The sequence below is a fragment of the Chiloscyllium plagiosum genome, unplaced genomic scaffold (genome assembly GCF_037043375.1).
Source record: "Chiloscyllium plagiosum isolate Xiang-an unplaced genomic scaffold, Cpla_swu_hap1 HiC_scaffold_1, whole genome shotgun sequence".
Lineage (NCBI taxonomy): Eukaryota > Metazoa > Chordata > Chondrichthyes > Orectolobiformes > Hemiscylliidae > Chiloscyllium > Chiloscyllium plagiosum.
Window position 1 is genome coordinate 19,110,138 of NW_028270139.1, and position 14,386 is coordinate 19,124,523.

Below are 14,386 nucleotides of genomic sequence, written 5' to 3' on the forward strand. Positions count from 1 at the left end.
CAACTTTTTCACGCAGAGAGTGGTGGCATGTATGGAATGAGCTGTCAGAGGAAGTGGTGGAGGCTGGTACAATTACAACATTTTAAAAGGCATCTGGATGGGTACATGAATAGGAAGGGTTTAGAGGGATATGGACTAGGTGCTGGCAAATGGGACTAGATTCATTTAGGATAGCTGGTCGGCATGGATGAGTTGGACCAAAGGGCTGTACGGCTCTATGACTCTATCTATGATGAGAAGCTGATTTTCTCCTTCAGACTCTGCACTAAGTAACTGAAAATTCCATGATCTTCCAAAAGACTTTGCTCCTCATCTCAATTTTAAGTGGAATGCTCTTTGTTTTTAAACTGCGGCCCTCGTTCTCCATTCTCTCTGTCCCCCCTCACCTCCCAAACAAGAGGGGAAACATTGTGTCACTATCTATCTATACTGTCAAATTCCCTCAGTGCAACATGTTTCAATAAGATCACCAGATACATCTAAACTCTGATGAGCATAAATCTTGCTTGCTCAAACTTTTCTCATTAATCAATTTTCAAATCAGAGTCAGCCTGGTGAATAATATATCCAACACAAGCATATTCTCTCAAATAAAAAGAGGAAAGCTGTTCACAGTTTCCCAAGTGTGAAATCATCAATGCCCTGTACATCCCTGAAAGGAGCTTGTACCCCTTTCCCAGGCAATAAGGGCCAAGATTCAATTTGCCTTCCTAATTACCTGCTGTTCCAGATGCCAAGGTTTTGTGATTTCATGTACAAGGCCATCTAGATCTCTCTGCAGCATAGCATTCTGCCCATCTCACCTTTTGATAAATTGTTTTTCTATTGTATCCAAAGTGCTCAGACTCATTTCCCCACCCACCCCCCCATGTTATACTTAATCTACCACTTTCTTGCCTATTCATTAACCTGTCCATATCCCTTTACGGAATATTTGTGCCCTCCCCACAAATCCATAGCTTGTGCCAAAAGCTCATTATTATATCAATTCCAACTTCACTGAAATGACGCTTAATTTGAACATCTACAAGGTAACTTGGGAACATTGTAAAATAAATAGCAGAGCAACTATCACAATAGTAATTAGATGGCGACTAGGCCAGCTAGAGATCATTTTGAAGATCTGCTTATAACAGAGGTTATGGGCATGGAGATAACAAGTCTGTCAATCAATGGTGAATGATACTGGTCGGAACCAAATTAAAAAGAACTTGCACAATACTAGGTAATTTTCTTAGTAGGAAGACATGTACCTCCACAGTGACTGAATCATCTTGTTATTCGTTCTCAGATGTTGCTACCTTCCCTGCTATCAACTATTCACAGCCAACATTCATAACAAGCTTGAACAAAAAAATGAGTTACTTTCATTAGTAGATTGCTTAGAACATAGACATAGAACAGTACAGAAATAAGCCATTTAGCCCACCATAATGTCATTGTAAACTAATCCCATCTGCTTACATTTCCCTGCCTGTTCACGTGGCTATCTAAATGCCTCTTAAACGTTGCTTGCATATCTGCTGCTATCTTCTCTCCCAACAGCATGTTCCAGGCACCTATCACCCTCTGTATAAAAGACTTCCCTCACACATCTCCGCTAAACCTTTCCCTTCTCACCTTAATCTACGTCCTCTAGTATTTGTCATTCCCACTTTGGTGTGGAAGAAAATGGGGCTGGGTGGTGGTAAATCCAACTATTTGAGTGCATGTCTGAAATCAGCTGCCAGAGGAAGTGGTGAAGGCAGGTACAAAAACAACATTTAAAAGGCATCTGGATGTGTTTATGAATAGGAAGGGTTTTGAGAGATATGGGCCAAATGCTGGCAAATGGGTCTAGGTCAGACTGGGATGCTTGGGTTGGCACAGATGAGTTGGATTCCCTGCAGTATGACTCTAGTCACCCTATCCATGCCTTAAGTTATGAAATACACTTCTGCCAGGTCCCCCCTCAGCCTCTGACACTCTTGCAAAAACAATCCAAGTTTGTCCAACCTCTCCTTGTAGCTAATATATACCAATCGAGGTAACATCCTGGCTCAGCCCTTTCACACCCAGTCCAAAGCCTCCACATCCTGAACTCAAAGTTATGGCTGAGCTGAAGTTTTATACGGCTGTAACATGACTTGCCAACCTTTATACTCCACGCCCTCATGGCATTTAATTTTCAATGTCTGAATTTTAGAAAGTCAAATCAAGTTATTAGATTAGATTAGATTCTATACAGTGTGGAAACAGGCCTTTCGGCCCAACAAGTCCACACCAACCATCCGAAGTGCAGCCCACCCAAACCCATTCCCCTACATTCAACCCTGAGTAACGCACCTAACACTACGAGCAATTTAGCATGGCCAATTCACCTAACCTGCACATTTTTGGACTGTGGGAGGAAACCCACGCAGACACAGGGAGAATGTGCAAACTCCACACAGACAGTTGCCCGAGGTGGGAATTGAACCCGGGTCCCTGGTGCTGTGAGGCAGCAGTGCTAACCACCGAGCCACCGTGATGCCCGTGCTGTCACGGCAGTTATAATTTGTGCACCGACCTGAAAATATTCCAGTGTGTTAATAAATTATTTTATTTTAAAAACATTGTTTTTGACGTAATGTTTATAATTTTAATTCTGTCTTTAGAAAATCTTTATTTAGAAAAAAAAATGTTAAAAAAATTATTTCCAAAATTGGGGAAGTACTTTGCAATTTTGTTGTCCCTAAACTGCACACAGTTGCTCGCCCTTAGCCCTGGTTCTTGACAATCTCTTATTCAACAGATTTATAGAGGTCAAGTGTGATCCTAAGGAAAGTGGCTGAGTATCTGCAACATACAGAAACTCCAAACTGATTGAGTTTAAGACTGTAGTTTGGAAATGGCACTGATGGTGAGCTTTCTCAAATATTCAAGATGTGCCCAATAGAAAGAAAATTAGATTAGATTAGATTACTTTACAGTGTGGAAACAGGCCCTTCGGCCCAACAAGTCCACACCGACCCGCCGAAGCGCAAACCACCCATACCCCTACATTTACCCCTTACCTAACACTACGGACAATTTAGCATGGCCAATTCACCTGACCTGCACATCTTTGGAACTGTGGGAGGAAACCGGAGCACCCGGAGGAAACCCACGCAGACACGGGGAGAATGTGCAAACTCCACACAAAATATACAGTTAAGATTAGATTAGATTAGATTACTTACAGTGTGGAAACAGTCCACACTGACCCGCTGAAGCGCAACCCACCCAGACCCATTCCCCTACAATAAGCAATATTTGAGAATTTTTAGCAATGGTACTTACAACTTTCCATTTTCCACCATGTTTTATATACAACGTTGCCACATGAACACTTAAGGTCATGTCAAATCCAGCTTTCTCAATTATCCCTAATAACTTTAAATTTCTAGAAAAATGGATCCTATTTTCTTCAAAAAAAGGAGTTTTACAATTAAACACAATAAATTTTTTTATTTAAACAATTTGAATAATGCAGAAACAGTTGTACTCTCCCCACTGCCAAACAAATAAATTATTTAGTGTTCATATTCCTTACAGCAATTAAGCAGAACACTAAACATAACTGGCAAGTGTTACTCAAATAAAAGCAGCAAAATGTAACCAGTACATAATTGTACTGAATACTGGCAACACAACATGCAATTCAGGGAAAATGCATACCATTTAATAATGTAAACTTACAACACTATTCTTCATGCCAAGAACAATATTAAGTAAACCAAGAGTCACAGAAAAGTAGAAATGCATCAAAACATGATCATGATTTAATAGAAACAAATAACAAACATACATTTTAAAACCAGCCTGTACTCACTTAGTTGCATTAGTTTAAAATTGGAAATGCATTTAAAAGTTTTGGTAGTTTTTTTTCCCCTCCACGATTGATAACTCAGTGTTAAACTTTCAATACCTACAAATACTATCACTCTTTACTGTTTTTTTCAATACCGAACCAAAAATAAATTAAATATTTAAACAAGTCTTAAGTCAAGTGCTGATAACAGCAAAAGGTAGACAAAATTATGGTCCTGTAATCAAAATGTAACTGTTGGCAACTTAGACATCAATCTCCATAGTTAGACATATGGAACCAATTTATTTGCCACTATACAATTGTAACCATTACTCTGTTTGCTATTCACGAGTTTTATGAAGCCATTAACTGTAGTGTCCAGAACAAAGTGTTGCTTTGTTTCACATGGCACAAATCAATCTTGCCCGACATATGTCAGTATTTCTATAGCAGCTTTTGATTTTCAAATCCTATGCTTCAAGGCTCCATTCCAACACTACTTGCTAAAAGCTGTAATGTAGCCCCTTTCCACGTAGTGCTTCCCATCAAGTGCAATCATCTTAATCTTCTATTCTTGCTGACAAGACATTGTTGTCTGGCCTCTTCCACACTGCGTTAAATGCTCGCTTCTAATGTGGTCATCAAAGAAGTGCTAAAAAGTTGAGCTACTTCATGAAATACCATTTCAATGCAGAATCCAGTGTTCAACGTTTCCAGCATACTTTAATCATAAAGGTTTGTCAATTACTGTAACACCTAGAAAGAGAGAGAAACAATTAGTTGTAATCCTATGTTGGGATCAAAACAAAGGATTGTTTGACAGAAATTGGAAATAACCCACGCATTCTTGTTTGAACAAAGGACAGGGACAAAGTTAGTAAGCCCAGTTGTTGTAATAACATCCTGTCACAGGGAAAAGAAGCTGGAAAACCTATCAGATCCGGCAGACAAGGAACATGCACTCCAAACAGAGTAAGAGAATTAGTACTGACACTCTGCAAAATACTTCACTGAAGTCATGCTGTAACATCAGCACATGATGCTTCCAGTAAGAAATTAAAGAGGAACACAGCAACTCCATTTTCCAGAACTGAGTAGATTGAAAATTTCAAACAAAATCCAAAGTGACAGTAACACAAGATTATCTTCAGAACAGACATTAAATACATTGGTATATAATTTCATGTGTGCTTCAACCTTCTTGGGGGCAAACAAATTGATGAATTTTTTGGTATTACCTATATTGAGAAAAAAAAGATGGACATCTTTACAGGCATTACATTTTGATTGCAACGAAATAGAACATGAAACAATGACCAAATCATTGCTACTTTCTGATCTATGGGTGCCTAAACTTAATACATTTTTGAAAAATGTCTGTTTAAAGCTTCACTTATTTTTTCCCCAGTCAAGACTTATAGGTCCAGATCTTCTGGACCAAGTATTTATTGAGTATACTGTTGATATAAAAAGGCTGGTTTGTCTATGAAATTAATTTATTCACAAACTATCTAGCTGATTCTCTTTCTTCACACTCTTCATGTCACTCTCTTCTTTGCCCAAGGATCACTTAACCAAACTTATGCCTTGATTTTATGATAGTGAAGATGAGGAAGCAGACTCTTAAGAGTTAGTGAGCTGATATGAGAATTGAAACTGTTATTGGTGCTGGTCTACAATGCACTCTTACCCAACTCTGCTGAAATCCGTCTTTTGATACTGGAAAGGTCTTTTTTAAAGCGATGTTGTTTTGTTCTCTTAAACAATGACACACGAAACAACTATTTAATAACACTCATTCCCAATTATCTACATTCTAGTTCCTTTTGACATTTGTCCCGCAACTACTTTTGTTCTGCTTTTTAAATGTACTCAGTCTTTCTAACTACTACTTACACATTGAAAATGTATTGTTTATCTTCAAGGCTGTCCCTTACTTTCTTCAGGCACAATGATCTACACTTTTTTTTCCATCTGTGTGTTTGACCAAAATTAATTATAATTGCACGCAAGAATGGAAATCTGAAACAACAATAGAAAATGCTAGAGAAACTCAGCAGGTATGGCAGCTTAACGTTTCGACTTCAGTAGGACTTCTTCAGAACTGCTTAATTTTGATTTTGGTCACGTACATCATAGCCCCAGTATGATAAATTGAAGGTACAATATATTAAAAAAAAAACTCATCCCAGCGCAGTATTAACACCAATCCATCATCTTAGCCTCTACTAATGTAAACTTACTGTTGTGTCGCTGACATTATGTAAAATATTCAGCATACCACTGATATTGCTTGTTAAGGAACTGTAGCCCAGAATGTCCTAATTCTTGTTCAACACTATGTTGGATCAGCTACTTTCATGAGTTGAACAAGCTTTTTAGGTCTCTCAGAACTGGCTGTGAAACAAATCTATTCTCAACTAATCAAATCAAATAAGTTGATGAATTGACTGCCTGAAAGAATTGGGGGTGGGGGGGGGGGCGGAAGAGAGAGAGAGAGAGAGAGAGAGAGAGAGAGAGAGAGAGAGAGAGAGAGAGAGAGAGAAACAGCTCCAATAATAACGAGCAAAAGTGAACAAGAAAAAAATGTTGGATAAGATCATTAAAAATTGTGCTCCAACTTACATGGCATTGGTGAGATCACATCTGAAGTACTATGTGTAGTTCTGGTCTCCTCATTTAAGGAATGAAGTAAATATACTGGAGGCTGTTCTGAGCAGGTTTACTTGTAAATAGTAGGTTATCTTACGAAAGGAATGGCTGGGCAGACTGGGCTTGTTTCCACTGGAGTTTCAGACTTAAGGTTAATTGAATTGTATGAGATCTTGAATGATCTTTGCACAGCCTCGGAAAGGAAGGTGCCTCTTATTGGCAAGTCCAGAACTTAGCAGCGTTGTTTACAAATTAACGTTCACCCTTTTAGAGCAGATGAGATTTTCTTTTTCCCCACTCAGGGGCTTGAGACACCTTGGAACTCTTGTACCTCAGAAAGCTGGTGAGGTGGAACATTTGAATATTTTTAAAAGTGGAGATTCATCCTTGTTAGACAATGGAATTAATCTAAGGATATCAGATGGAAATGTGGAATTCAAAATACAAACTCATCAACCATGATCTTATGGAATGGCAGAGCAGACTCAAAGGATCAACTGACCTACTTCTGCTTAGCTTGTACGTTCATAGGGAAAGAGTAGGAAAGATAGAAAGAGGCAACACAGGCACCATGCTGAATGATAGTGACAGATTATAAGAGCAGGGAAGTCATGTTGGAGCTTAGGTTAGATTAGGCCACAGCTCGGGTACTGTGTGCAGTCTGGTCACCACACTACAGGAAGGATTTGATTGCACTACAGAGGGTGCAAAGGAGATTCACGAAAGTTGAATGAAATAATTAAAATCTTACAAAAGATAAATAACAGTTCTACTGAAAGTTCGTAAAGCTGAAATGTTAATTCTTTCTTGTCACAGTTGTTCCATGACCTGCAATTTTTATTTTAATTGTATTTAAATGTTTATTGTTGAAAGCTGGTATTTATGGAAAATGGCAAAAACTAGAATCTACAACATCCATGAGTGATACAGACCTGACCATTTGTCAAAAGAGGCATGAAACTGTGTAGACAGTTTCAGAGAAAAAGCTGATTGTTCCCTGACAATTTTAGTTTTGGTTGCGACTATGACATTTATGATTGTTACATTTTAGGTCGGTATCTTGGATTTAAACTAAAATGGAGTGGTGGGGTTACCTGTCCTGCTTCAAATTCTCAACAAGCAGCCTTGGGACCCAAGAGACAAGATAGATACTCCTGTAGACAGTGGCAACAGCAGTAATCCAACTGAGTAGAAACTGTTAGTTTCCAAGTCTCTCAGAGTGATGTTAGGAATGTCAGACTTTAACAGAAACTGTACTTTGAACTACCTGTTTAATTCCAATAGAATTGGGTGCCCAGAGGATAAGTAACTAGCATTTCTGCCTGGATACGACGTCTATGCGGTTCACATTCTAACTAAGATGAGCTTTGAGAACGGAAAAGATGTAGAATTCATTGCAGTTATCAGTTTGAAGGATTTCAAAAGATATCTCAAACTCTCAGGCACAAGGCAGTCAGTCTTCCACATTCTTAGTCACAGAGAGAGAAGGATGGAGGGAACCAGGCCTGCACTAAAGCGAGAAAATGTCGACTCTTTTAGTTACCAGACCAAAAACAAGTAGGGGTTTGCACTCAAATTTTAGATGACAAATTTGAGGGGATACAAAGGAGGTGGAAATATTTACCTAACTTGAGTTCCAAAGTTTCCCTCACACTGAAAGTCAGGTTTGGGATTAGAAGTAATCAGGCTGGGAAAGGAACTAAAGCAAACTTCAGGAGCCAGGAATAACTGTGGCTGTTTCACAAAGAATGAAGTATCCATTAAGAACAGCATAAAGAATAACTAAAGAAAGAGATTTTTGAATATGTTAAAAATGAAATGGAGAATTTGAGAAATATTAGAGAGTACAAGATGGCTATTGAATAGTATTTACCCATGTTGCTTTTAATGCAGTTATCACAGTAAAAGTCTGAAATTTTGTGCTTTCCTCTCTATTAGTCACTTCAATTCCAAATTTCTTTTTGAAATTAATCTGTCTCTCTGGGGACTGTGCAACATACCTTAACACTAGACAATGGAGCAAGTGTAACAGAGTCATGCTGTGCTTATTTTCACATCAAGTCATATGCCACATCGAGAAACACATCCAAAGCCACAACCACTCCCAGAAAACAGGAAATAAAAATCAGAAAATAATCATGCCCGTGTTGTCCCAGGATATGGGCAAAGTTCACTGCAGTGCTTCACTCACCCTAGTAAAAGATAATGACCTCATCTATAGTATAACCCTTTAATTCGCAGAAACATCTATATGGCCAAAGCTCAACATTTACGTGTAATATCCATTTTAAAATCTGGTAATAAAATCTTCATTTTGTAGCTTGTCAAAAGGATGGAAGTTCACATTTCCCAACATCAGCCACTTAAACATGTAGTAAAATACCTGGATCATTCATCAACCAGAAATATATGGGAGTAAAGGTATAAAATGAAAAATAATCTTGAACTAATTGCATGTGTCAAACACCAAAAGGTGAAAGCTGCAATGCTTCATCAAACCTGCAGAGGGAGAGCTTGTACACAAATATGGTAGAAAGGCTATTTGTCAATTTGTGGAAAGAACTCTCCAAGGTGGCCTGTAAAAATATCACCGAAAGAGTGCTGAAAACACAGCTGCAGAGATATAAAGATGAAAAAGCCAATAAATTAAGGTTCTTAACCTGCATAACTTCTTCCTGTACTCATACACTGTGGTAGAAGTATCCATTTATCTAATGCTGGGTTGTAATATTCCACAGACGCAAGGTTACAGGAGCCATCATCCCCACCGGCTACGTACAGCAGACCATTTACAGCACAGACACCTGCCAGGGGTTAAGGAGGTAGAAATAATAACAACAGGTTAGTTGTTTATTCCTGAATTGTGCACAAAAATAAAAATACTTTTACTTGGGCAATTCTACCTGCATTCCTCCTGCACATATTCATGTCGGCAACCTGCTTCCAGGTATTTGCAGAGGCATCATACATCTCCACACTTTTCCTCACCAATGGACCATCGTGACCTCCAACTGCGTAGAGTAGACCATTTAGAACTCCCACACCTGCAATAATGCAAACAAGGTGCCCTTTATTGCCTTAAAAACTTAGCCACTTATGTCGAAAGTCAGGAGATTTCCAAAATCTGGTAACTCCAAAATTCAGAAAATATTCCCCTGCAGGATTTATTGTCGCTGTTTTGAATCAGTTTTGCTTAATACTTAATTAGGCCAGGACCTCGGGTACCAGGTGCCAGGAGACAGGAATGAGGCAAAGAACATTATTTTGAATACTTTGACCCATTGCATTTTTAAGTTGGTTTTAATTATATATTTAAAAAAAAACAAAATAATTTAGCCAATTTAACAAGTTTGGCTTTGTCTTGTTTGAATGACATTTTTTGACCAGTACAAGATGGGACCCTATTGAGTAACAGGACAAAACATCAAAATGAGAACTGCGCTTTAGAGAGCACAGCAGCAACGTCAGATGCCTTGCACTGCAAATAAAATTAAACCCTCTGTCATTTACTCCAATGCGCACAGCAAAAGATTGTTTACTTATACAGCCATGTTTTTACAATATCAGAATGTCTCAAGATGCTTCAAAATGAATAAAAGTTCTTTTAAAGTGTAAACACAAATTTAATTTAGGCAAATATAGGAGCCATTTTGCAGGCAGTAAGGCGGTAAAGATTATAAATATATTGAGAAATGAATATTGGCCAAGACAAAGGCTGGCCAGAAACTAGGCAAACTCTCTAGCTCTTGTTTAAGTAATTCCATGGGACCATTTGCTTTGACTTTAGGGTAGATGGGGTAACAGTTTAAAGTCTCATCTGAAAGAGTGCACCTGTAACAATTTAGCATTCCCTCATAGCATTGCTCCAAAAATTGAATTGCACTCCAAGATAATAAAACTTCAGAGAAAAGATCATGCATAATTTCTCTATTGGGAGCTTACAACTTATCTTAAGTACAAAACACCAAAGTCATTTCCTGTGTATAACCAATTTTATAAAACTACAGTACCACAGAGGAAATCTCGTCCCATGACTGTTACATGCAGGGAATTCAGAAAATAATGAGTTTTAAGATACTGTTATAAAGCATCTCTCCATGAGTTATAACAGATAATGGGGTGGTTTTTATCTAATCATACAAAGATACAGCAAAGGGAGGCCATCCATTTCCTCATATACAGGATCTTTGACAGCTATTAATTAAAGCAATATAGTGTTCTTTCTCCACAACGCTGAAAATAATTGAATGGGATAAAATGTAGAGCGTGAACTGTAATTTCCAGTTTCATACCTGCCCCACTGCGCCTTGTACTCATTTCAGCAATGTAGGTCCATTCATTTTTTGCTGAGTTGTAGGCCTCTACAGAACTGAGACATTGTCGTGATGCCCCATCATAGCCACCCACAGCATACAACACACCTAGCAAAAATGTGCAAAGAAATTTGTCTTAATGATCGTTTGAATTTACATTTCAGGTATACTTGGGAGGTTTGCTGCCAATGTTTATAGGTTTTCTTTTCGGATGATACTGAGAATTACCTTCAATATTATTATTCAGTATTACTTACCACAAAGTAAACCACTTTGTCAAAATTTGAGGTATTAAAATGGGAAAGTCACCATAGTCACGATGGACCAGAAGCTGCTCTCTCATTCAGCAGCGTCATAAATAGCTCACTCATGAGTATCACCCAGTGTTACTGGCCATGGGTCCTTGTGCATGGTAGGCATGATCCAAGACCCACATCTCTGACCACAAATTTGGTAGGTGTTTCAAGGTGGAAGAATTGTTCTGTAGCCTTGAAACTGTGGTCATTCCTTCCTCCAGTTCCTTTCCATACTTCCTCTTGTTACCAGTATTCTCAAAGAATTGTATCCCTTCAGACAAGAGGTTCCTTCAGTCAGTTTCTTCTGAACGAGGGTATCACACACATTGGCATTTATGTTGGACTTCTTGAGGAAGCCTTCAGGGAGTCTCTGAGTTGCTTCCTCAGTTCCCATCCAAGTGCCTTCCTTAAGGTGGGTAAAGATAATTGACCTTGACAGTCCCAGACATCCCAAATACCTGACCAGCCCAGCAAAGCTGATCTTGGACCATCATAGCCTCGATGCTGGTGCTACTGGTTTCTTCAAGGACACGGTTGGTCGTACACCTGTCCTCCTAGCTGGTAAGGGAAATCCATCACAAACAGCACTAACTGTACTTCTCCAGTGCCTTGAGGTAGCATCTCTACATAGTCAAGGTTTTGGAGCCATATAGAAGAGTCGGAAGGATGACTGCAATTTACACCAGGAATTTGGTATCAACATGGATTTACCAGTCTCTTATTCGAGAGAGATGACTGATTACATACCCTGCATTAAAGCTCTATACTAGATATTTGCCCACAATTATTCAATTGATTAAGGCAAATAGTACCATTGACTGATGGATCAGGAAGGAACTGGCTCAGTCCCAGTCTAGTTAAGTTAGCAGATCTGTGGTTTTATTGCAGGTTATCAGCACTTATAAATCGAGCGAAGACTGCTAATGATCCCCCTGGACTGCTATCCAGTTACCTCTTTCTCAACAGCAAGGTACAAGCATAATGAAAGGGGTCATAGTGAGATATTATAGTTGTTCAGAGTCTGGTGAACTGTACCTCAGCAAGCAGAAGACAGATTTGGGATCAGAAAATTGAGAGACAATAAATGCACTATATCTGAACAAAGTTTACAGGAGCAGAAGTCTTTCCCATAATGCTACATCTTTAGAATATTTTTTGACTTTATTGACTATGCACAGGCGGTATATTATCAGGCATACGCGGGGGACATGGCTAGAGGAACAGAAACAAAAAGCAAACTGGACTTGGCAAATCATTTGGGACTTAGTAAAGCTGATTGACTGGATGGGTGCAAAGGTAATCCTTCATTTTATAGAATCAAATGAGTTATGTTACTAAGAGACCATGATTCCTTATAGTCAGTTTCAGCAGTGATAGAAAAGGTATTACATAATTCTTGCTTAGAATTATAGAACAATAGCAGTAAATGTTCAATTATAATGACAAATCACACCATAGCAGTTCAATAACCATAAAATTAATTAAATGTCACTCCTGTAATAAAGAAATTATTAACCTTTTCTAGTTTAGCCTTGGTGTGAACAATTAAGTTTTCTTGGAAGCTGTAAAGCTTAAATATTGAAAAGAAACATACAACTGCACGTATTTTGTTGCTGAGAGCCAGAGATTATATACAGGTAGTTTTTTTTCCATAACACAATGGTTGCACTCTAGCAAAACCCCGCATTGTAGAAAAATCACTCTTTAGAAACAGCGCTTTAAAGTGTTGGCGATGTAATCGCGTTACAGCCAACACACATTTTAAAAGTTCATGCTTTAGAAACAATGTCCCCAATTCGTCAATAGCATTACAGCAGATGTGTTAATGAAATGCACGTTACAGCAGAATGATGTGTATAAAAACAAATTGCAGGAGTAACTCAGCAGGTCTGGAAGCATCTGCAGATTCTGAAACTCACTGGGCTCAAAATGTTAGCTCCGATTTCTCTCCACAGATGCTGCCAGATTTACTGAGTTTCTCCAGCAAATTCTGTTTTTGTTTCAGATCTTCAGCATCCACAGTCTTTGACAAAATTTTGTATACGGTCAAAATAAATCAGTGAATTTAGACTATAATGGTTAAATATACTTAAGTATTTCTAAATTTTGAAATTAAAAGTAAAAAGCAGACATCAGTTAATGAACCTTGGATCAGTGGCAGGAATATGTTAATGCTAATAAATCATTCTAGAGGTGCCTTAGAGCCAGGAGGGATTTGGACTTGGGTGGTAACAGACAGTGATGGGGAATGGGAGTAACACCAACATCTTGGATAAGATGAATCTGACCCAGAATGGACATTCATTTCTTATGTTTGTTTGAAGCAACATTGAACCTTGAATAATTAAATACTTATGGTATAAAGATAATCAGTTTTTCTATCTTCTTCATAGCCTTACTCCAGTCTAACCGGAGTGATACTATCCCAGTGTCATTTGAATAAAATGACTGTAAACCTTTAAAAACCTAAAAGAACTGCGGATGCTGTACATCAGAAACAAAAACAGAAGTTGCTGGAAAAGCTCAGCAGGTCTGGCAGCATCTGTTGGTACAAATCAGAGTTAATGTTTTGGGTCCGGTGACCCTTCCTCAGAACCTCTGAGGAAGTGTTACCGGACCCAAAATGTTAACTCAGTTTTCTTTACAATTGTAAACCTGACTGTCTCCAGTCGATTAATAGAGGCTATCATGTAAACTAGCATCACGAACACGATATTCAGCTTGAAGTCTGGAAGTGGTATTACAAAGCAGGTGAGAGTAGTGTATTTACCACGCATAAATAGTGTAGTAAGTTGATCAGAGTTAAAAATCACAACACCAGGTTATAGTCCAACAGGTTTAATTGGAAGCACACTAGCTTTCGGAGCGACTCTCCTTCATCAGGTGATAGTGGAGGGCTTGATCGTAACACAGAATTTATAGCAAAAATTTACAGTGCGATGTAACTGAACCATAAGTTTATCAGAGGATGAATCGTTCAAGTATCAAAGAATCTGAAGGAGTATGGAGTCCAATAAATGCTGAGAAGAGAGGTCGCCAACCCGGGGCTCAGTGTTGGTAGAATTCACACAAAAGCCACAGTTGAGACAAAATTTCCACTTAGGTTGAATTCATCTAGCAGGGTGAGGAAGCTGCTGGGTTGGTAGAATTCACGTGGATAAGGGAGAGAAATCTGCATTGGTAGAATTGTGCAGTGACCATAATAGAGTTAAAAACTACATGGTGGTAGAATCTGTGTGGGAGTTAGAAAATTCCACATTGATTTCATGCAGGATATATTTAAGCTAAATCCATGTTGGTAGAATTCGGACAAG

General features: G+C 38.5%; 1 protein-coding gene across 2 annotated transcripts in view; it reads right to left on the minus strand.

Moving 5' to 3' along the window:
• Window positions 1-3,453: 3,453 nt before the first annotated feature.
• Window positions 3,454-14,386, minus strand: part of klhl2 (kelch-like family member 2) — a 148,149-nt gene continuing 137,216 nt past the window's right edge. For both annotated transcript variants that reach the window (XM_043698470.2, XM_043698465.2), the window contains 4 exons: window positions 10,756-10,884; window positions 9,367-9,507; window positions 9,124-9,267; window positions 3,454-4,567 (listed from right to left, as the gene is read on the minus strand). In XM_043698470.2, the coding sequence (XP_043554405.1) occupies window positions 4,539-4,567; window positions 9,124-9,267; window positions 9,367-9,507; window positions 10,756-10,884 (443 nt within the window). In that variant the 3' untranslated portion in view covers window positions 3,454-4,538. The remainder of the gene's footprint in view (window positions 4,568-9,123; window positions 9,268-9,366; window positions 9,508-10,755; window positions 10,885-14,386) is intronic.